This window comes from Astatotilapia calliptera, chromosome 1 (assembly GCF_900246225.1).
Source record: "Astatotilapia calliptera chromosome 1, fAstCal1.2, whole genome shotgun sequence".
NCBI classification, from domain to species: domain Eukaryota; kingdom Metazoa; phylum Chordata; class Actinopteri; order Cichliformes; family Cichlidae; genus Astatotilapia; species Astatotilapia calliptera.
The window spans coordinates 863691-887880 of NC_039302.1; the positions used below are offsets into that span (position 1 = coordinate 863691).

The 24190-nt window shown below is 39.2% G+C and overlaps 1 protein-coding gene across 1 annotated transcript; it reads left to right on the forward strand.

Moving 5' to 3' along the window:
- Window positions 1-2146: 2146 nt before the first annotated feature.
- Window positions 2147-22786, forward strand: fah (fumarylacetoacetate hydrolase (fumarylacetoacetase)). Its single transcript, XM_026184228.1, has 14 exons — window positions 2147-2296; window positions 2781-2891; window positions 4247-4368; window positions 7533-7582; window positions 8941-9031; window positions 10134-10231; window positions 10344-10396; window positions 10578-10677; window positions 14185-14315; window positions 16562-16637; window positions 18165-18211; window positions 20173-20274; window positions 20459-20576; window positions 22026-22786. Exons 1-14 carry the CDS (start codon window positions 2216-2218, stop codon window positions 22100-22102), a joined length of 1257 nt encoding a protein of 418 aa, XP_026040013.1. The 5' UTR covers window positions 2147-2215; the 3' UTR covers window positions 22103-22786.
- Window positions 22787-24190: the final 1404 nt, after the last annotated feature.

Below are 24190 nucleotides of genomic sequence, written 5' to 3' on the forward strand. Positions count from 1 at the left end.
TGTTATCCCGCCTAGAACACTGTGTCGGTTTGAAAGGTACTGTTTTAAAGTTTTTCCAGTCCTACCTGGATAACAGGAGTTTTTCTGTTCACCTCGGTGAACTGTCATCTCCCAGAGCTCCTTTAACTTGTGGTGTACCTCAGGGGTCCATTCTAGGCCCCCTGCTGTTTACTCTGTATTTGCTCCCTCTGGGCGATGTGCTGCGCAAACATAATGTGTCCTTCCACACCTTTGCTGATGACATTCAGCAAAGGTGTGGAGTCCTACCTGTGCAGGAACGATCTAGAAAGGGTGGTCCATGCTTTTATTACATCACGGCTGGACTACTGTAACTCCCTTTATGCTGGTTTAGATCGTTCCTGTCTGCATCGCCTCCAACTGGTGCAGCACCCTGCTGCTCGCATGCTGACCGGTTCCAAAAAGAGAGACCACATCACTCCGGTCCTCTGCTCTCTCCACTGGCTCCCAGTTGCTTTTAGGATTGATTTTAAAAATTTACTGCTGGTTTTTAAGGTTCTTAACGGTACTGCACCTCCTTACCTGGCAGAGCTTCTTAGCATTTACCGCCCCAGGAGATCTTTGAGGTCAGCAGACCTGATGCTTTTAGATGTTCCCAGGTACAGATACTTGTACATAAACCACTACATTGGACAATGTGTGTCAGCCCATACCTGCCTCCCACTGGTTGTTTAATGTTACTATAGATGTCAAGTCAAGTCAAGTTTATTTATAAAGCACATTTAAAAACAACCGAGGCTGACCAAAGTGCTGTACAATAAAATACAAATATAAAATACAATAAAACGCAAGTACATAAAACACCTCACTGATAAAACAATAAGTTAAACCAATAAGTTAAAACCTTGCTAAAAAGCCAATGAGAAGAGGTGAGTTTTAAGAGCAGTTTTAAAAGTTCCTAGGCTTGTGGAGAGTCTGATGTGAGGAGGTAAACTGTTCCACAGTCTGGGTGCAGCCACAGCAAAAGCCCTCTCTCCCCTATCAACACTGACACAAATACAAGAAAACAGCTTTTGAATAGCTGTAACTGTGGTGACCACTATGCATGAAAGAGATACGAAATGGTGTCTCGTCAAAGCCAACCTCAGGCATGCGTTTGTCCACAGCTTATCACAGCAATCAAACCCATGTGTTTTTGTTTGTAGGGAAGTTGAACTGAATTTTTTACTACTCCTCACTTCAGTCTTTCATAAGCAAATGTACTGTATTAGTGTAAACTTCACTTTGTTTCCAATCCATCATTAAGAAAAGGCTCTCTGTTTGAGTGTGTCAATCTGTCAAACCCTTAAAAGGGAAATGTGTGAGAGTGTGTTTGTGAGAGGAAGGGGGAATTGAAAGATTTAAGCGCAGAAGTTTTGACCGCCACTGGCAAAATAATTTTGTGATTAAATTTGAAGCCCAAAATTTTTGCTTTCCTTTGGGCTGAAACTCCTGATAGACAATTCAGCAATAAATACAACAGACGAGTGAAAGTCTGTTCATGGAGAAGAAAAGTCAAAATGCACGTATGATTACACAAAACTTCAGTTTTAATGAGGGTAAGAATGGATTTGGTGTTATCTGTTATATTTTCACTCTATTAGACTATCATTGTGTGTTTCAGTATACTTTTTTTGACCCACTACATCACAGAACTACACACATCAACTTTTGGGACAAATTTTTTAAACACAAAAAGTAACTGCCTCTGTGAAGTGCCACTCGTTCAAACTCATTCATGTATCTTCCTGATGGGAAGCACAGACATCAAAGGCAAATTATGTGTTGAACTTTATTGAACTAAAAACATTTGGTAACACTTTATTTAAACTCTATAAGTCTGACAGCACATTTTCTATCAGTAATACTGAAACAATAACGATCTGTCACGATCATATAAGTGTTACTTACTTACTTGTGGCTTTTTCATTCAAAGTTAACACCTGAGAGATCTTTAACATTTTCTACTAAGGTGCATGAACTTTCCCTCTCTCCATACTCCACCAAGAGATGAGGCTACAGTTTTGCTGAGTCATTTATGTGGCTGTTTTGCATTAACTTCCAGGGACCTTAGCTAGAGGTGGATACTCTAGGCAACATGTGATTGGCTGTCCAGTAGGAGGTGGGGCCTTTCTAAAGTTAAACATCTGGAAGAGCTTACTGCTCAGTCTTTTGGTTAGTCAGTAAGCTTCAGTTGAATCCAGCTGCCAAAGAGAAGATGTCCTTTATAGCAGTAGATCCAACTTCTGACTTCTCCTTCCACAACCTTCCTTATGGAATATTCTCTACACCTGACAGTGTAAGTGTAGTTTGCTTTTTACTACTATTCTAATGAAGGAATATTGCGTAACCTTTCAGTAACAGAGATGACAACAGAGCCTCTTTTTCTCCAAGTAAAAACCTGACCCATGGGAATGTTCTGCTCACAAACACTAGTTTAGTCACACAGACAAAGAGAGTTGATTAAAATTGAATGAAAAACCTCAACCCTTCCCCCCATACATACATACATACATTCAGTGTCTATGTTTTCTTGCCTGGTATGGGTCCACTTGTCCCTTTACAAGTGGGGTTGGATGACAATGCTTCCATCTACAGGACACAATGAGAATTAAATTAATGTGAAGAGAGAACAGTGGTATTAGTAGGGAACTATTATTTGCATTAAAGGGAGCCTTTTGCCCTGATGTACATAACACTGGTGGTGGAACTGTGGTGTATGTGAAAGCATAGTAGATAATCTTTAGTCACGTGTATTTCTGTGGATGCATGTACTTCCCAAGCCCAGACATCGCATTGGTGTTGCGATTGGGGACCAGATCCTAGACCTCAGTGCAGTGAAGTCTCTGTTTAGAGGACCTGTGCTTTCCAAACATCAAGATGTCTTTGACCAGGTGAGTCTAAACATTAACCAATAACACAGGTTACCTGTTTAATCTGACATTAACTAAACAAAATTTCAGTAAATGAAATACAGTGACTTGCAAAAGTATTCGGCCCCCTTGAACTTTCCCACATTTTGTCACATTACAGCCACAAACATGAATCAATGTTATTGGAATTCCAGGTGAAAGACCAACACAAAGTGGTGCACACGTGAGAAGTGGAACAAAATCATACATGATTCCAAACATTTGTTACAAATAAATAACTGCAAAGTGGGGTGTGCAAAGTATTGACTCAGGGCTGAATAATTACACACACCCCACTTTGCAGTTATTTATGTGTAAAAAATGTTTGGAATCATGCATGAATTTCGTTCTACTTCTCACGTGTGCACCACTTTGTGTTGGTCCTTCACGTGCAATTCCAATAACATTGATTCATGTTTGTGGCTGTAATGTGACAAAATGTGGGAAAGTTCAAGGGGGCCGAATACTTTTGCAAGCCACTGTATTACTGCCATACTATGTCTCTTCATCATACAGTAGAATATCAATACAATCCAGCAAGTTAATTTTTTGTGTCAGTTAAAGATCAGATCGTTAATAGACAATCTTAAGCCTTAAAAAAGGAAATAAAAATGAAAATAAAGATTCCAGGAATACCGCAGCTTCAGATTTTACAGATTTGGCATTCTCAGTAACATGACAGACTGCAGGTCTCGTCCTAAACATCATTTAGAAAGACAAATATGCATTCTTAAAACATAATAACCTTTCAAATGATGATGGTGTTTTTTTAAATGCTGCCGTTGGTGGCAGTTCTTAAACAAGTTAAATCATCATATTTTGTATTTACAAAGGTTGTCTTTCTATAATATTAAAACATATTAAAATATTAAAATCTATTTGATCTGAAACATGTAAGTGGGACAAATATGACAAACAGAAAGGGGAGCAAATATTTTCTCAAAGCAATGTAAATATTTTCCTTTGTATAGAGATGAGTCAGGAAGAATCACATTCTGAACTCTGTGGATCATATATTTTAGATATCCTACATTACAGGACAGTAGAAATGTTTGAAAGTATATTCACTAATTAAGCAGCTTTCATTAGAACAAAAGGGTTGTCATTACTAGTTCTACTTTTTGATATGTTCACAGTACAACAGACAAAGCTGGAAGTGATCAAGTGGTTCCTGTGTACATTTAGTCACACAGAACCCCTACACTTGGATTGTGGTCTCGCCCACTAATGTATTGTGCATCAGCCAAAGTTTTATTTGCTTCATGTTCCATTGAAGAAATGTACCAAAAAGGCTACTTGGTGGATCATATACTAACCTTTATCTGTGTCCCTATAAGCCTACACTGAATGCATTCATGGCTCTTGGTTATGAGGCCTGGAGGGAAGCCAGAAGGACAGTGCAAATGCTGCTGTCAGCCAATGAGAGCACACTGAGAGATGATATGAGCCTTCGGAGCAGGTCAGTCTGTTTACAGGAGTGTACAGTACAAAGCATAGTCTACACTGCATCTTCATCCTCAGGCTACTGTGTTGTTTTTCTCTTAGAAAATACATATATTTTTGTGCTTTCTATTACAGCTCTGTAATGAAGTAGTAATAATAGGGTAACAAGGCAGAAACATGAACGTAATAATGTGCTGATTTCTAAGTTATTACCACTTAATTACCAAAGTAATAACCACTTAATATCCAAGTAATACAATGGTAGCAACAGTGGTTACAGTTGAGTAATATTGCACATAAATCTATGTATAAAGCAATAAATAACCTGCTTCCAACTACAAAATCCAAAACTGCCTGCTTCTATTTAATAACACATTAATACCCATGTTAATAAGCTTTTAAAACAAGCTTAAAGAATAGTGATGACCAGGAAACAACTGGCAGTTTTGGTGTAATAAGCAGCAATTTAATACCATGGCAATGATAACTGAATAAAACACGAATCAGAAAGAATCAGGAAGTCTGGAATAAACTGGAAACAGCTAAATGCTAATAGTTAGGTTTAAAAGAATTATACATGTGAATATATTAGATTTGCTCTTTCACAGCATCTGGATGACAATACATAATATCAGGGGTGCCCAATCCCAGTCCTCGAGAGCTACCGTCCTGCAGCTTTTAGATGCATCCCTACTCCAACACAGCTGAATCAAATGAATGGCTTGTTATCAGGCCTTTGCCAAACACGATGGCATGCTGAAGAGGTAATCAAACCATTTGATTCAGCTGTGTTGGAGTAGGGATGCATCTAAAAGCTGCAGGACGGTAGCTCTCGAGGACCGGGATTGGGCACCCCTGCATAATATGGTAAAAGTATTTCAGGCAGGAAAGAAGGGGGAACACATGTTTAAAATGTCCAGTAAACAAAAATAAGATACCATCCATGTTTTCCCAGTTGTCCAATTCAGTGTTGTGAGGTGTGCAATCAGGACACAGATTATTTTGGGTTATTAACATTAAGATGAAATTATGTTAATTAGGGCAATAGTCAGTGTGCATCCCTTTAAATTGCCACTTCAACACTAGACACTGTTGCAAAGAGCCAGCTGCCAGTAGGTGGCAGACTGCTGCTTATCGGGAGTCTGCATTTTCTATTATAGCCCAGGATGAAGGAAAAGAATTGAGGCACCAACAGTTAACTTTAGCTGCCATTTTCCTCTGTGGCTTGCCTCACAGAACCATGCTTACATAAACCAATGGGTTTCAACAGCAGCAAACCCCACATTCTAGCTACTGCTCAGGACTGCAAGGTAGCTAAAACCTTTTTTATTTCATACATTATATTTAGGACTGTCTCTTGTAGATATTAACTTATACATCATACTATTAACTATTACTAACTATTAATACCCCTGACAGAGTAGTTAAAGGTAGGTAAGTAGCTAAAGTTAGTATGATCAAGTAAACTACCATGTTATAAAAACTTGAGTTCCTGATGAAGGCTCTTAGGGTCCTGTTGATATTGTACAGTTCGACGTATTCTAGGATCCAGGTGTGGGGCATCGAGTCATTGGCCTTCTTCTAATCAATCGAGGCAGTGCACAGGTTGGTCAGCCTGCTCTTGCAGTCTTGGACGACTGCTCTGTCTACCAGGAGCTGTTGTTTTGTGCCTCTAGTATTCTTGCCCATTCCTTTCTGTGCCCCACATATATCTATCTATCTATCTATCTATCTATCTATCTATCTATCTATCTATCTATCTATCTATCTATCTATCTATCTATCTATCTATCTATCTATCTATCTATCTATCTATCTATCTATCTATCTATCTATCTATTATAATGTGGCTAATGGTATTTAGAATATTCGCCCAAAATTTAAGCACTCCAGTTGTAACAGTTTAGGTGAGGAAGTTGGAGATGTGGTGTACTCAGACTCCACCACCAGTGAAGTTTGTAGTGGTTATTTTCTAATGATAGAGCGAGCTACCATAGAAACTATGCCTGTTGTCAACTAGACTGAAAAATAACTTTGCTGTCTGCACGTGCCTAAATATCTTTAGGTGTCTGCAGCACCAGGAAAACTTGCCATATTCAGTGTGGCTCTAAATTTAGTGTACCCTAGGTTTAATTACTTGCTGTTTTTTATGGCTCATTAACAGCCATTTGAACAAAGCACTTTCGTTTTTTTACGACAGATTGTTAGAAGTTTTCTGTTGTGGTCTGTTTGTTAACAGAATTAAATGCTGAGGCAAAGCAAGTAAGTGTGTCCTAATTATTGAAGAGATGGCACTGTAAAACAAAATCTCATTGTTCTCTAATTTTTGAAAAAGTTATATAAAATGATAAAATGGTCTCTTTCAATATTCATATTGATCAGTATGTGCATTATAACATCTGTAGTTAACAATATATTATAATTACAATAACAAGGATACTTTTTAAAGGGTAAATCCATTAACTTTATGTTAGAATACACGTAAAAACCTATTACACAGTCCGTATAAAAATAAACAGTAGATTGCTGTATTTTTAAACCACTGTACCCGTTTAATAAAAATATTGTGACTTTTGTTTAATGGGCGGTACAGAATATTATTGCATTAATTATGGATAAAAAGTACAAAAATGTTCACATTAAATTACATAATAAAGCCCAACTAATAAGAGTACTTTTCTGCTGTTAGAGGCCTGATAATTGTATTAGATCAGTGTTTTACCATATTAATAGGTAATGTCATTGTTTTTAATACTACTACTGCATTTATTTTTAATATACAAAGTCTGTGATTCTAGTAAATTTAAAGCTAAAACAGCTGCAGTCTAATTTAGTATCCCACACGTCACACACATTTATTGTATTTAAATTACAGAAAATTTCCACAGTTTTACGTGATGATAGATTTTGTTATTTTCAGATATTTTTCTGGTGCAAAGCTGCCAGAATATTAAGGGGGGGGGGGGGGGTTCTGGATTTTTTTGCACTCTACAAGTGTGTCTGTGTTTGTAAATGCAGTTTTGTATTGTTTAATCCCCTTTGAGCCACATATAACAAAACAAAGCAAAACGTATCTTTGCATTATTTAGTCTTCAGGAGATTTTATGTCCATAAGTGTGTGTATCCTCTTTTGAGAAAGCTTATTTTGCTAATATCCACCTCTTTCCTTTGTCTGTGCAGAGCATTTATCCATCAAAGCGCAGTCATCATGCACCTTCCTGCAAACATTGGTAAGCCTCACCTAAACTTCTCTTATCAGAGATTTTGTTGTATGAAAATGGACTTGCTTTTGTATACAGTCACAATTAAAAGTTAAAGACGACTTGAAAAATGGCAAAAAACAAACATATTTTGCATGATTATTGAAGAGATGGCATTGCAAAACAAGTTTCCAAGTAGAGCTTCAACATGCAACAAGCAGAATTGGGAGTGAGACAAAATATTTTTTGGAGCAATTTATTGAAAACAACACTTAAATTGAAACAGGCTGTTTCACAGCTGATCAAAAGTTTAGAACCACAGGCCAAACCTGTGCAAAAATGTGGCTTCATTGTCATTTTCTGTCAGGTAATCACGCTATCATGATGTTCTGATAGCAAAGGCAAAAAACGGTTGTTAAACTGCATATAGGGTCTCTGGCAGCGCGCCGTAGCTGCTGAGTCTGGACGCAGTGAGAGAGTCATTAGTCTCTCTTGACTGCAGCACTTTTCTAGTCTTTAAATCTTACTGACTGCCCAAAGAACTTCAGAGTACACTTATACACACTTGTATATACCATTCATTCATGAATACATTTTCTTAACCGCTTATCAAACTTCAGTTAATGTGATTTAATGTCATTGTACTTGACCTGTCTGAGTTTAATGTTGTGGTTGACGAGTTTATATAAACTTCCACTCAAAATTTCAAGGTCATGTAGAAATATCATTATTTCCAAAGAAAATGGCAGGAATGGTGCCTGCAAGCACCTTCTGCATTGTTCTGATGTCATATCTATACACACCTGTGTACAAAGCCTTTTTTGATTAATTTCACACTGTAAAGGACCACGGCAGGCCCGGTGGCATAAACATGCTTTTCAACATACTTTATTAACACTCACACGGTTGCTATACATCCACACACAGCTGCAGCTAGCCCGCCACCAGCTCAACACACCAACAACCACATTGTTAACCACATCTCCAAACTTTTAAGCAGGCGAGGCGTCATTGCAGATGCCGCGCAGGTGGATCAAGCGCACCTGCAGCAGCATCGTAAACCACGCCCCACCACACACACATCAAATAATGCTGTTTCTTCTTTTACAAGGACATTGCTGGTTCTATAGCAGTGGCTCAAGACACTTGCAAAATTCAGAACACATTTTTACAGCCTACTACAGCTGTGACAGAGCAAATATAACTGGGTGGAGAACCACATAGTGGACCCAGAATGCAGGCGGCAGAGAGTACAAGCAAAAATAAGCTTTTTTATACTTAATCTCGAAATGGTACACTAAATCAAGTGCCTAGGCATGCAGACCGCTCCTGCAAATGTTTGTTAAAGAAAGCATCCATCCCATTCATGAACTGTCTGTTTTTCATAGGAGACTACACGGACTTCTACTCCTCCAGAGATCATGCCACTAATGTTGGGATCATGTTCCGGGGAAAGGAGAATGCTCTGATGCCAAACTGGTACATGTGAATCCAACCAACAGTAAACACTTGATACAATGAAGAAAATGCTGACTGGGAGGCCTTAATGTGTAGTAATATTAAAAGAGATCATTTCAAATTGTCCACAAACTGTGGCCACTACAAGGTTTGCCTAATTAATTTGTACTTCAGAGCTTTGGTGTGGACTTGCAGGAATCCCCACTGAATCCCTCTGTCACAACGTGCGCTCTCAGGGGACTAATGCTAAGTATAACTGTGTGCCCCTCTGACACACTGTACTGGATAATTTCATCTCAGGCAGTGAAGGTTGCATAAAGTTACCTAACACTTCATTTTAACAGTTCATTTATAAAATGAAGCCATTTAAAAGCTCCAAAGGGCAAATGGTAAACCACAACATGTCATATATTGTATGGGGTCCCTGGTTGCTACCAAAACACCTGCCAAACTAAACGCCCATACAGTCTTTCTGAGGTTACTGCCTGAAAATGACATGGCCAAAATGAGTATTTCTGTAAACCACAGTAATCTGTGTAAATATTACAGCAGATGTGACTGTGTCAAAGTTACTAAAGCGAATTTATTTTTGGATTTTATTGCATATAAACACTTTGAAAATATGATTCAGAAGACAATTAAGTCCAGAAAACCAGCAATCAAACTATGAACGTGACCAACGATCGATGCTGCTGAACTGAAACAGAAATGCTACCGTGGGGTTTATCATCTCAAAGTCAGACATTTTGCCATTTAGCAACATATGTGATTTGAAATTTCTTAGTATTCAACATTATTTACATGCCTAAAAATGCTTGTTTTTGGAATATTTTGTGAAGAATTACCCACACGCTCGCGTACATTGAGCTTTTTTACATAATTAAATGAGTCATTATTTACTATGGTTAATATTTCATCTTCAACTATAAGTACCTTTGTCTCATTTCTGCAAGTTATGCCTTTACCCTTATCTTCTTCTTGTTGTCACTGACTGTACATTTCGAAGATAACTGGAAATGATGCAGCTTATTTGCCAGAAATCAATTTCCTATCCATTTTGCACATTGCAGACTTAAAGCGGCACAGCAGCTTGTTGTAGTGACTTGAGTTCTGTATTATGCAGGTTGAGGCTTCCTGTGGGATACCATGGCCGGGCATCATCAGTGGTTGTTTCTGGGACTCCCATCCGCCGCCCTTCAGGCCAGATGAGGCCTGATCAGAGTAAGATCCTTATAATTCAAGGATTCTTTATTGTATTCGCATCACATGTTTACATGAGGCACAGTCTCACCTCGTAGCTGACGATAACTGTTGCCTTTGTTCTTCTTTTTAGCAAAACCCCCAGTGTTTGGCCCATCTAAGAAGCTGGACATTGAACTGGAGATGGTGATTAATGTGTTTGTTTAATCTAACAGCCCAGGTGTATTTTATTTGTAATTGTATTAATTTAATTTCAACATCTGAATTAACTGAGAGAAAGATCAGAGTTTCTCTGGTCAGAATATTCAGTATTGTACTTCAGTATTTAGTTGTTTTCATATTCACAACTGCTTCTGTTTGTGATCAGGCATTCTTTGTTGGAGGAGGTAATCCACTAGGGGAAGCCATTCCTATCCAGAAAGCCCATGAACACATCTTTGGAATGGTACTCATGAATGACTGGAGTGGTAAGAGTCTCTAAACAATACACCTCACCAACATTTTCATGTTGTAAATGCTTGAAGATGGTTTTACTATGCAACAGAAATGGGAATGTTTATAGTAGATAATCTGCAGGAGAAGAAGGGGGGACTCCCAAAACGTTACTAGAGAACACATTGGTACGCCACCAACTGCAGTGCCATAGTCAAACTAAGGTTTACACAGAATCTTACATTTCACATGTGGTTGTGACGCTATTCAATAAGAACACCTATGAGACTCAAATAATTATGTTCAAATGACACGTTGTATCTGGTTGTAAAAGCTAATTGTCCTTTTATATTCATAGATTGTAATTTTACATGCTATGAATGCTGCAAGCTGTTTTCATATTTTCATAGCTATAGCTACTAAAAGTGTAACTGAAAGTTTATTTCCGGTTAAAGTAAAGTGAAAAAATAAGTCATGAACTTCCACCCTCCACAACAAACCAAGTCTGCTGTTTAGTCTTATATGTATGCACTCTGTAATCCTCTGCACAACACTGGGTGAGTTACTTCTGCCCTGCCCGGCTGTGATTTGGGAGGCTATTCAGGGAGTACAGGTTGTGCCTTTTCAACACAACTACTATTGTAGCTTTGTCTTTTATTGGTACTTGGAGAGAGGCTACATGAATCCCATGTGTCTAAAGTACAGGAGCAGATATTGCTGCTTTGTTATCCCAAGATGTTCATTGAACATAGCAACACAAGACTTTCAAAATAAAACAGGAAACATGGAGAGACATAGACATGACAACACAAGCTTGACACTATGGAGCACACAGACCTAAAACACATGACGGACTAGACAAGAAACAAGACACAAAAACCAAGGAGACAGATGATAGTAACGGCTCAACTCAACTCAACTAGACCCTAATAAGAATAACACAAACCTTACACAAGAAACTCAAAAATACAGAACAAACTCAAAACCCCTGACAGGTGGGCCATGTGAAATCACAGGGCAGTGGATGCTGAGATTGACATTGCTGAGGAAGCACTTGACTAGCCTGCACAGAGTCCTCCTCTCAGCTTGATAGAACACCTTTATGATGAATCAGAGCGGAGATTGTAAGCCAGGCCTTCTCGTGTCTGAGTGTCAGAGAGATACAAGCCGTAGGAAAAAGAAAAAAAGCTAAATGTACAAAACCTTTGAATTTAACTTTACTCTTAAAACATCCAGTAAGTAGGGAGTTGTCTTTAGGGAACATATTCTCTGGACTTTTGATATTTCAAGCACATCCTGTCTTACTAGTGAACTCTTCACTTTAGTCCCCAGCTTTTCCTCCTAACAGTACAGTGGTAAGAGGTTTTTCAGCCTGTGACATTTCTGCTGAATATGCAGCTTGAAGGTGAACTGATGTCACTTTTACTTTATACACGACTGCTGATGCCCTCAGGACATCAGGCTGCAGACTTCACCACAGACTTTCTATGAATATTTGCCATGTAAACTTTCTCCCATAGAACTGCACAATAAGCTAAATGCAATGCTTTCTTCTTGTTTATAAAGTATTTTTTTCAGTGGAGAAAGCTCAGGCAATGAAATGTATCTGTGTGCAAGAACAGAAAAAGATTCTGAAAGAAGACTGGCATTAAAACTATAGCCAGCACGAAACAAACATTTCAAAATGGACCCATACATTCTTTGAACATCAAAGAATAAGTAACCCAGAAAGTGCTTTCATTCACACACATTTTTAATCTGATAGATGCATCAGAGAACAAATTGAGGTTAGTATCTTGCCACAGGATATTTGCTATGCAGACTGGAGCAGCCAGGCATCAAACCACCAACCTTTCAGTTAGCGGAGCTGCTCTGACTCCTGAGCTACAGTCACCCCCAAAGCAGAGAGTTACTCTTCGTAAGTAACAGTCCTGTTACACTGCCACAGCTCCATTTGAGTCATTGTTTGTGAAAATATATACTTACACAAACTGTTGTATAATATACTTAAACAACATCCACTGTCTAATTATGAACTGCAGCTAGATTTCATGAGAGGAACCAGCTTCATTAAAACTAAACCTGTAGGCGGCCATGCTGGTACCTCAGTAGCTAATGCAACTTTGAACCAATCTAGACGATTTAATTAGACGGTCTCCACTGCAGCTTTAAATTGTAGAAAATGTTTTCTTAATTTAATTAAAAATATATTTTTCTAATCACTGATTTGTTAAAGATGTAATTTTAAACATTAAAATGTTGTGAGATCAAAAGAAATCAGTTTCTAAATGAAGTGGAATCTGAGGAACAGTGAATATGAAACTTTGGATTACAACAATGAATTATGGTACCAGGTATGAACTGGATATACTAACCTTTCAAGATCAAGATTAAATTTAACTTGTCAACAGTTTGTTTTAGTACATATAAAACATTACTTAGACTAAACATGTGCTTGTGCGTGTATTTTAGAAATGTCCCTTGGAAAATTGATTCATTAATAAATAGAATGGATGAATTGTCCCTTACTACCAATTCTCATGGCAAAACATGAAAAGGCCGTGACAAGGCAATGCATTTGTTTGTGTTCACTGACATAAATACACAAATCATTACACTCTGCATGATTTTGAAACAAAGATATTTAATCTGGACGTATACTTGTCACGGTCTGGCTGGGGCAGACCGTATGTGTTGCAGAGGAGGACTCAAACGCAGACCAAAACGTAGTGTGGATAAACAAAACAAGCCGTTTATTGAGGCTAGCAACGAGGGTAAAAATAATCAGGCATCGGTGAAAACTAAACAATAACCTAAACTGGGTGAACTAATAACAAAACATGAAAAAGCTTAACCATAGTGAACTGACATGGATGAGCAGACGACCTGACAACAAATGACTGAAAGCACACGGACTAAATACACACAGGAGGATGATGAGGGAAGTGGGAACACATGGGGAAACAGCTGGCACACATGAACATAATGACGTCACAGTGGGAGAGTAAGACTGAACACGATGAACACAGAAACACCAGACCTCTTCACAATAAAACAGGAAACATAATGAGACATAGACATGACAACCCGAACTTGACAACGTAAGACACAGACATGAAACGCATGAAGAGCTGGGGAGATTTAACATGGTTGGAAACACGAGGGGGAAATAATAAGAACTAGAAACACCTAGGCATGATAACAAATGAACTTAGGAAACCTGAAGGGCTTACATAAACTAAAACTCAAAACGCTGGGCCAACAGACCCAGGATCATGACAATACTATGTGCGACCAACGTATAGACTATCTCAGTATACACTTGTCAATGTGGCAACGAAGAACACAAAGTTTTATGAATGGACAACCATATTTGAACTCTTGTATTAACCGATAATTATGCACTTTGGAAATTTGTGTCCTGGAATACAACTTATTAAATTAAAGGTTTGCCACAAGAGTGGATTGAATAATCTGCAAAGTAATTTGGAAAGAAAAAAGAATAACCTTCCTAATTTTCTCTCACTTGTGTTTATTCTCAGCTAGGGACATCCAGGCCTGGGAGTATGTTCCATTGGGACCTTTCCTGGGGAAGAATTTTGGGACAACTATTTCACCTTGGGTCGTCCCCATGGAGGCACTGTTACCCTTTGCTGAGCCTAACCCCATTCAGGTGAACATAAGGTTCTCAATTAACAACAACAAAGATAAGCGGCATGTAGTACATTGCTCAAAAAGAATTAAGGAGCACATTTGAATCAGACTATAGCATCGAGTCAAAAGATGAACTCAGCTTGGGCGTCTATTGTCTTATGCAGTCTGGGAGTTAACTGCATGGATGGGGCTTCCTCATGCTCTGTGTGGCTTGGTGGTGCTGCTGCTGTGGGCCTCAGTCTGGATGGGCCCAGGCACCCACTGTCCTTGGTGGATATCAGGGAACAGCTCACACATGGGGGTCGGGGGGTGAGCTGACTCCAGGAAGGGGCTTCCTTTCTTCACACACCCCGTTCTCTGTTTGCCATCTGGGGTGGAGGGTTGGGAGGAGAAGCTGGTCTGAGTCTGGGCTGGTGGGCTTCCCTGCTGTTGCAGGACCCGGGGTGGTTTTCTTTCTCCACCCCAGCGTAAAGGGAACCATGTCCATGGTCTGGGATTGCTCCTCTGGGGGTGCTTGTGCCTGGAATATAGAGTATGTAGAGGGGAGTGTGAGCGTGTGTACTACATTTATTTCTGTGTGTGTCCATGTTGGGCAAGTGCTGAGTATTTGTATATGTGTGCATGAGGGTGGGAACGGATCTTTGTGTCTGTGTGTGCCTGTTCATCTATATCTATGTGTTAGGTCAGGTCTCAGATTCCACCTCTCTCAGAACATCTCAGGCCCCTCCCACCACACACCCTCCCAGTGGCTGGTGCCCCCAGCTGCCGGTGCATTGGTGGTTATGCTTGGGTGAGTACTGGCTCACTCCTGGTGGCATAGCCGGCTGCCAGTGGAGCCTCTGGGCCCGTCGCCCTGTGGCTTCTGTACAGTGGCTGCTGGGTGACCTCTTTCTAGGACACTTCTCAGGTCTTTTCTGAGTGGGTGGTGTGATTGCCCCTGCGGTGGTCCTCATGCTCTGGGCGGCCTCCAGATGTCCGGGGCCCGGATCTCCTCCATGCCTGCTTCTTGGGGGGGCGGGGCTATGACTTCCCACACCCACTTTTTGACACAGGTGTACACACATGTGTTCATACAGGTGTAGAAACATGTACTCAACATTCAGTATTTATTATTTACTGTTACTTGTGCTTACGTTGGTTGTTGCTGTGGTTTCCCTGCTGTGTTGTTTTCTTGTTGGTTGTTTTTTTCCAGCAGGTGGTCAAGTAGATTTTCAGTGTCCTTTCTCTCTACCCGTCTTCTCCTTTATTTTTGTCCCCTCTCATTCGTTTAACTCTCTTCCCAACTCAAGTTCAAGTTCAAGTTCAAGTTCAACTTTATTGTCACTTCAACCATATACAGTTTAAAAATACACAGTGAGGCGAAACAACGTTCCTCCAGGAACCAAGGTGCTACAAGACAAGTTAGTGCAAAAAAAAAAATATATATATAATATATCTTCACTTCACTTTCCTTCTTCTTAATCTTCTTTCTAGTAATAACTTAAAGTAAAGAAAAATCTAATCAAGTGGACCAGTCAATCAAGACCAGTTTAGCAAATACGTAATGGTCCACTAGGGAAAATAAATCGATTCGGCATTTTTCTTGGCCTTCAGACAATAATTCTGATGGCTACAGTACTGGACAGGACAGGCAAAAAAAAACCAAACAAATTAAAATAATGCTGGACAAGGCGGTAAAGGTCCTCAACCCATCAGCAGAACAGGAGCTTGAACTCTAGAACAGTGGAGACGTGTCTCTGAAGTAATGAATCGTGCTTCTGTCACTCTGATAGAGGAGTCTGGGTTTGGTTGTTGCCACAAGAGTGGTACTTCACTGCCATTGTGCCAAGTGTCATTTTCTTAAAGGAGGGAGGATTATGGTGGGTTTTTTCATGAGCTGGGATCAGCCCCTTACTTCCAGTGAAAGGAACTCTTAATGCTTCAGCATTCCAAGTCATTCATGTTCAGTTTCATTCAGTTTCATGTTCCCAACTTGATCCCTTCCTACATGACTGTGCACCAGTGCACAAATCAAGGTCCATAACGATGGGATTGACTGGTGAGATTGACAAGGAAGAACTTGACCTGCACCGAGTCCTCATCTCAACCTGACTGAACACCTTTGCGATGAATTAGAGCAAAGACCACAAGCCAGACCGTCCCATCTGACATCACCTCACAACCTTTTTCTTCCATCATTCTAACCTGTGAAATGAAAATGTGTTCTTTTTCATCTCTTTTTGCTCACTGTTCTTTTTCAGCTTTGTATTTTGTGTCTTCCAACAGGATCCAGAACCCCTCCCATACCTACAACACCATGATGCGTATACTTTCAATATTAATCTGTTTGTTTCACTAAAAGGTACCATCCACAAACTATCATGATATCAATTGTACATATACTCATGGTCAAGTTCTCTCATGAGGAGTAGCACTGTCCCTGCCAGTGTTAAGTAATATATAGTAATAGAGTTTCTGTGATGTTTCAATATGCAGGCAGCATCCTAATGCAGCTGGTTAAGTGAGTCTCATTCAACCTTCTACATACTGTTGGGTAGATACTTTAATGAATGCTCATACCCTAATGACTGGGTAGCATTAGCACTTAATAGACAACAATCTTCTGCTGTTTGGTTTGGGAATAAAATATTCAAAGAAATACAAATTTTTCTCGTAGTTTGATCAGATTTTTTTCTTTTTTTTGTTTTTTTTGCCTGTCCCGTTTGGCTCTTTTGCATCAGAATTATTGTCTAAAGGCAAAGAAAGATGCCCAACGGATTTACTTTACCAAACTGACCATCCCAGCCTTGCCGTAATGGTCCATTTGATTCACCTTTTATTGTTTATTTTATTTTCACTTGCTGAATACGGGACAGACTTGACTGGGGGAAAGAAGGGGAGAAAGAAAGAGGGAAAGAGAAACAGCTGAGAAGAGGGACGGGGGAGAAGGGCAAAAGACAAAAACCAACAGAACGGGCAGAGAAAAAAAATGCATCTATCGATCACCTGGATCACCTGCTGAGAAAGAAAAAAGAAAGCAAGCAGAAGAGAACAAGAGTAATAGAATAAACAGCATCACAATGATATATGGGAATATGACAGTAAATACTAAATGTTAAACATTATTGTGCAGCACATAAGATCAACAGAACACAGTGTGCTTTGAGGTAGGAGCCAAAAAGGGTGATCAGATTTTTTTCAAAGAATGAGAATTTTCTGGCCTTAAAAGTTTAAGATTGGGTTGACCCCATTGGATTTTCTGGTGTAAAGCATTATTTCTGTATTTACTGTAAACTGGTGGTTGCCTGAAAACCAAATCTCCAAATGAAATAAAAATAAAAATTAGAAACTACAAGACTACAATAACTTTGATCCTAGATTATTATTATTATTTTGTTTCATTTGGAGGATTTGTTTTCCCTTCAGTTTAGCTTCAGTTCGTTGCCAGAGTAAGTTTATTCTTTTCAGTTTAGCTTTTAGTCTTTTTAGTCAAAATATTTTATTTTAGTTTGCTTTTTAAAAGTGTCAGTGCTACTCTGCTATTATAACATAAAGGAAGTTGCACTTTTGTTGACTCACAGACACACTGACGGTCCAGGTCAGGCAACAAACACAACTGACCAAACTGTCACAACCCTAAAACAAGCTCATTTATTATATACTTTCATTTGAACTTAGTTATTTTAAAAGTACACAATGCTGCTTTAATTTCTTTTATTAATTTTTTTTAAGGATAGTTCTTATTTCTACTAAATAGAAGAAGATGGATGCGATTTTATTTCAGTTAACCATTTGCCCACATTTTTAGTTTAGTTTTAGTTCACTATAATAATGCTCTTGGTTAGGAGAGTAACATGTTTTGAAATGAATCTCTGTTCTGTTGTTAAAGGCAAAGGCATGGCTGAAGCTGTGAACATCTGCAGATCCAACTTTAAGGTAAGATTCATGGTTGCAGAGCCAGAACCACTATATTACATGTTTTTAAACCAACAAACCGTATTATATAAAATACGATTAAAGAGGACTTGACATGTTGCTGTCTCAGCTATGCCTGTTTTGCCAGCATTTTATGGTTGCTTCATTCTTAAATGATTATATTTTATTATATTCTTTGGCTGCACCACTAAAGAAAAACAGCATGTATAAACAAAAGTAGTAAGCCATCTACACATTATATATGCAACAGATGCTCAGTCATGGAGATCCATGCTGTGAAGCTCTCAGCACACGGTTTTTGTGCTGATGTTAATGCCAGAGGGATTTTGAAGTTATCGAGTCATTTAAAGCCTTGGCTCTCAGCAATCCTTTGATTTAACTTGACATGGATTGCTCCGGTTGTTTGAGTTGCTGCAGCAAAGAAACAACATAAAATTGGCCATGGAATAAGGGAAGTCTAAGGAGCCTGGTAAGAAAAGCGTCTGGACTGCTTCAAGTTTCCCTCAAGACGTTTCACCTCTCATCTGAGGGGGTCCATGTCTCTCTTGGGGGGACACTCCCATAGGGCTTAAAAGCTGTGACTCTGCACCAGTTGTTCTTAGAGCTGAAGAAGCTTCTCGGATGAAAGTGAAACGTCTTCAAGGAAACTTAAAGACGTTCAGACGCTTTTCTTACCAAGCTTCTTAGACTACAATGACCGGGAGAACCTGGAGAACCTTACCAGACATGGAATAAGGGAAGCATTTTTATGAACTGATTTGAAATCCTGTTACAGCACCACACTCAAAGTCAGTGAGTTCTTTAGAAAGACCGATTCTCTTGTAAATGTTTGTGTTATGTAAAATGTGTTCTGACATTTTTATCTATTTAGTGTAGCTGTAGCAATTTTGACATTGTTGACTTCTTCATTTCTCTCAGCTGGTCAGAAGACTGCAAAAGGAAGGATTGGCCTTTATTCGTTAGGAGAATGGAGAATCAGTATAAAGTTTCAGTTGCTCTCTTTTAGAATAGAATAGAATAGAATAGAATAGAATAGCCCTTTATTGCCAATGTACATCTACAACAAAATTATGGGTGCTCGATGCTAACTGTGTAGGAATAAAAGGTAAATAGAAAAACAGCAGGAATAAATAACAAACAGGTGAAATATATACAATCAACAGGAATATATACAAAACAAGAGAAAGGCACCCACTGGAGAACCATGTGCTTGGAAGTAGTGCAAAGGATTTGCTCTGAGTATAGAGTCCATATTTGTGTGGCACATGTAACATGTTGTTGGAATTTGGTACAGAGCACAGATTTAAACATGACTTCTGAAAGCAAGATTATGGACACTCTCCGGGCGCTCTCTCTGCTGTTTGATGCAGCTGCCGTTAGCTTGTGAGGTAAATTAAAGGGCCTGCACTTATTTGACATGTGAGTAGTGACTGTCCACAATCCTATTGTTACGGCACCAGTCCTGAAGCACATAAGCACAGAGCACCCCCCCCCCCCCCTTCCTTTGTTGCGGTCCTGGCAGTGTAATGTCTGACCGGTAACTCCGCTGAGGGATCAGGGATGTTTGTGAGGGAGCTGTCATTAATGAGGAGGATGAGGATGGATGGAGGGGTTTGTGTTGTTATTTTGACAGCTGGATATGATAATCAGTTCTCCATCCCCACTTTTGTTTCCTCTCCCTCGGCTGTCTGTTTCTGACAATGTACCACAGAGCGCTGGGTGGTCTCACAATCTCAGGTGGGATAATGTCGGTCGAATCTGAAGTAAAGGCCAGGTTCAGGCTGAGGCTGATGTCTGACGACTGAAAGTGACAGTGTGTTGCAGGAAGCTGCAGTAAAAAGGCATAAAAAAGACAAAATAAAGTGCACAGTAGAAAAGCGTGCTGTGCCGCTGCGTACCATGACTGTCCCCGTCTTGAATTCACTAATGTTTTATTTTTATTTCTGTCTCTCTGACTCAAGTACATGTACTGGACCATGAAGCAGCAGCTTGCCCATCACACGGTCAATGGTTGCAATGTCAAACCAGGAGACCTGCTCGCTTCAGGCACCATCAGTGGACCTGTGAGTGTCCACGTGCACAGTATGCTTAGGACTCGATGACTGTAATGTGTACCTTTTTGTCTGTCAGTTCTCAGTTTGTAAGCTAGATTATATAACATCACTCATTAGCAAATTCTCTTGTGGGCTTTTCACACTGTTGTTGCTTTTCCATTGTCCTTATTGCAACTGGTTTGTTTCATGGCAGGATCCAGAGAGCTTTGGGTCCATGCTTGAGCTGTCGTGGAATGGCTCTAAGAACATTGACCTGGGAGGAGAAGGAACTAGAACCTTCTTGAATGATGGAGATGAAGTCACTATATCAGGTTGGTCTGTTTAAAACGTATGCTTTCCACTTCATATCATTTGGATTTATGTGACAATATTTTTAGAAGTAGCAATAACATTTTTGCATCTTTACATAATGCCAACATGGACATAAAGATAAGGTTAACTACAATAGACAAAACATAAGGATTGAAGAATTAGAACATAACTGTCGGACTCTCGTGTGCTTCAGGCATTTCCAGATAAACTCTTATCTTAATTTTGCAGCTGAAGTTTGGACTTGTTGAACTTGAAAATTTAATCTGGCTGACATTATGAAAGGAATCTGTTCAGTTTCAAAGTGTATTTCAATATTTTATTATTGTTGTTAAAAACAAATAGTTAAATAATAACAATAATACATAAACAAATGTAGCTGTTCGAGATAACGATATCGGCTCGGATGATGATATGAAAACATCCATCGTTTCATATCACGCTACCGTTTGTTTCTGTCATGGTGCTGGGTCGTTGACCCAGCGTTTTGTGTTTTGTGATTATTTTCCTCTGTTCTAGTTATTCTGTGTCCTCCCCCCTTGTGTCCGGTTCGGGTCCTAGATTTCCTGTTTTGTTCTGAAAGTCTGTGTCTGTTGTTATTGTGTTCAGCTTGTGTCCTCCGGTCCTCATGTGTATTAGGATCAGCTGTTCTTCCCTCCTGTGTGTGATTACCTGATTACCTTGTGTGTGTATATTTAGTGGGTGTCGGTCTGTGTTCGTTGTCGGCTCGTCTGCATTCACCGTGTATCTCTGCGTTCTATGGTGTTCCTGTCTCTGCGTCTCTCTGCCCCGCACCCCTTTTGTATGGTCTCAGGTTTGTCATTTAGTTCTCCCAGTTTAGGTTTCTTCAGTTGTTCTGTCATACCTCTCTGCCTGTTTCTGCCACTACCACTTGTGAATAAACATCACTCGTACCATCAGTCACTGCTGCATTTTGGGTCCTCCATTTCCTCCACACCACACGGCTCACTCCGCCAGCCGTGACAGTTTCATGGTGTTGCAAATAAACAATTTACAGCAATATTTTATCAGCGTTGTGATGGTCACTGTAGTGGCTCTATTAATTTCTTAAAGTTCTCGCTTTTTTTTTTAGATATAAGCGGCCTTTACTACTTATATCAGAAAATGTATAGTTTCATGCATGGGTCAAAAGACTCAACACCCAGCTGAAAACATTTCATGCAAGTCGAGATTCACAGAATTGGCAGAAAATCTAAAATTTTTCTGATATATATCGTTGTCAGGACAATAAATGTCTTATATCGGGATATGAGATTTTGGTCATATCGCACAGCCCTAAACAAATGTATGACTACAAACAGATGGCTCACTAAAGTAGAGAAAGTTTTACTTTTATATTGCCTGTCAGAAATTCAGCTTTCGAGCTTACACAGTATTACACAGCATCATGACACTGGTCATATACGTGTCCAATGGCTTCCTCTGTTTAGGTTACTGTGAAGGAGATGGCTACAGGGTGGGCTTTGGGACGTGCCAGGGAACAATCCTTCCAGCTTTGCTGCTCTAAAACAGATGTCTACTCACACAAGTATTTCACTTGGCTTTGATGACAACAATGGAAAACTGCAACATGGACCTTCCCCCTCACTCTCCTCTTCTCTTTAAAGGGGCGCTATGGGCTTTAGTAAAGAATGAATGCAGATTTCTCTCAATGTGATCTCTGACCTTGTTACTGATCTATAATGAAATAACCATCCAGCAGAGAGATTGTCCTGTATCATATCACAATGTTACTGCTGTACCAGGATCAGTGTTACTGATGTTTTGTATCCCCTCTATGACGAAATCATCCATTTTAAATTTGGTTCTGTTATTGTCTTGTTTTCATGCGGACTTACTCAGCCACCTCAGGAACACAGCTGCATTCAGAATTATCCAACTGGAGCTCTTCCACTTCCATAGAAGTTGATCTGAGATGAATATATTATCTCTCTATGTCACCTTACAGAGCAGCAGCTTAAAATTGGTTAAATGTAAATGTTCAGGTCATTCTGATTTTTCAGGACTTGTAAACATTTTGACCTTATTATCTGAAACTCCAGTGGAACAGGATATGCATATGACCAAAAATAGGAAAAAGATGAATTGGTAAACTTGAATACAGGGTAAAGATGATGCAAGAATGAATGCTTCCAAAAATCTGACAATCATTTCTGAAAAGCTGAATAAAAAATGAATAAAAAAAAGCTGTCTGGAGGTGGTGATTCTGTATTTGCTTCAGTGTGCAGTGAAGAAGAAACAGCGTCATGACACACTGTCTCATTATTGCTAAACAGTAATTGATTTTGTAAGCAAGGTTTCAGGTAATATAAGAATATCAGAATCAGATGTGTTCACCCAAAGTTACACTGAATCCAGGTTAGGAAGAAGACTTCTGACATTTAAATAAATAATACCTTTAACATCACAAGGAGTACTCAAACATTTGTAATCTGGACCAGGATTGGGGTGTACATTTCTAGATAAAAGTAGGAAAAGAGCAATGAAGCATTTTCTTTTCACAGATTTTTGTAGATTTCTTCTGGGACCCCAACTCTTTGAGAGGTGAGAGTATGAGGAAATAAACCAGTCAGAAATAAACAAAACAGATGAAATGAGATCTTCCCTGATGATCATATTTGAAAAGCTTCTAAAAGATTTAAAATCCCACTTTTCAATTCAATTCAATTTTATTTGTATAGTGCCAAGTCACAAAAACAGTCACCTCAAGGTGCTTTATATTGTACAGTAGATCGTACAATAATAGATTCAGAGAAAACCCAACAATCATATGACCCCCTATGAGCAGCACTTTGGCAACAGAGGGAAGGAAAAACTCCCTTTTAACAGGAAGAAACCTCCGGCAGAACCAGGCTCAGGGAGGGGCGGGGCCATCTGCTGTAATTGGTTGGGGTGAGAGAAGGAAGACAGGATAAAGACATGCTGTGGAAGAGAGACAGAGGTTAATAACAGATATGATTCAGTGCAGAGAGGTCTGTTAATACATAGTGAGTGAGAAAAGGAAAAACTCAATGCATCATGGGCAGTGTTGGTCAAGTTACTTGAAAAAAGTAATCAGTAACTAATTACTTCCCCAAAAAGTAATCCAGTTACTTTTCTGATTACTTATTTTCAAAAGTAATTAATTATTTACTTTTTAAAAACACGATTTACAACCTGAGTAGGTGATAAAGTGATAGATCTTTCAGCCCAATTCTACTTTTTCTGCATAATCCATCATACAAAATGTAATCAAATGGAAAAGTCTCTTTTTAAAACTTGTTTTATTAGTTTTAATCTTTTAACTTTATGCATCAAGCAAAAATTAAATTATATGCAACATTCTCTGACTGGAAGAAATTAGTTTAACATTTAAACCTATTTTCTGCACATTCCAGCACATAAAATAAAAGATTTTTTGTGTTTACACTCAGTCTTTAAATAGATGCAAGTAAAACACAGCAGAAAATAAATAAAGTCAAAGACTCAGCGGTCCTGTTGCTCTATTTTCACCTGTAAAGCAGGAGTGGGGCAGGCGGAGGTTTACCCTGGTGCAGGTGTGCCGCGGTCAGTTAAAGAATCCGCGAGTTTCTCTGTGAATTTCCCATTACGTCGT

Bases quoted from the DNA above. Each gene is read 5' to 3' on its own strand.
- fah (XM_026184228.1), top strand. From the start codon at position 2,216: ATGTCCTTTATAGCAGTAGATCCAACTTCTGACTTCTCCTTCCACAAC. The intron at 4,369-7,532 runs GTCAGTCTGTTT...TTGTCTGTGCAG, and splicing joins GATATGAGCCTTCGGAGCAG to AGCATTTATCCATCAAAGCG. The intron at 20,275-20,458 runs GTGAGTGTCCAC...GTTTCATGGCAG, and splicing joins CAGGCACCATCAGTGGACCT to GATCCAGAGAGCTTTGGGTC.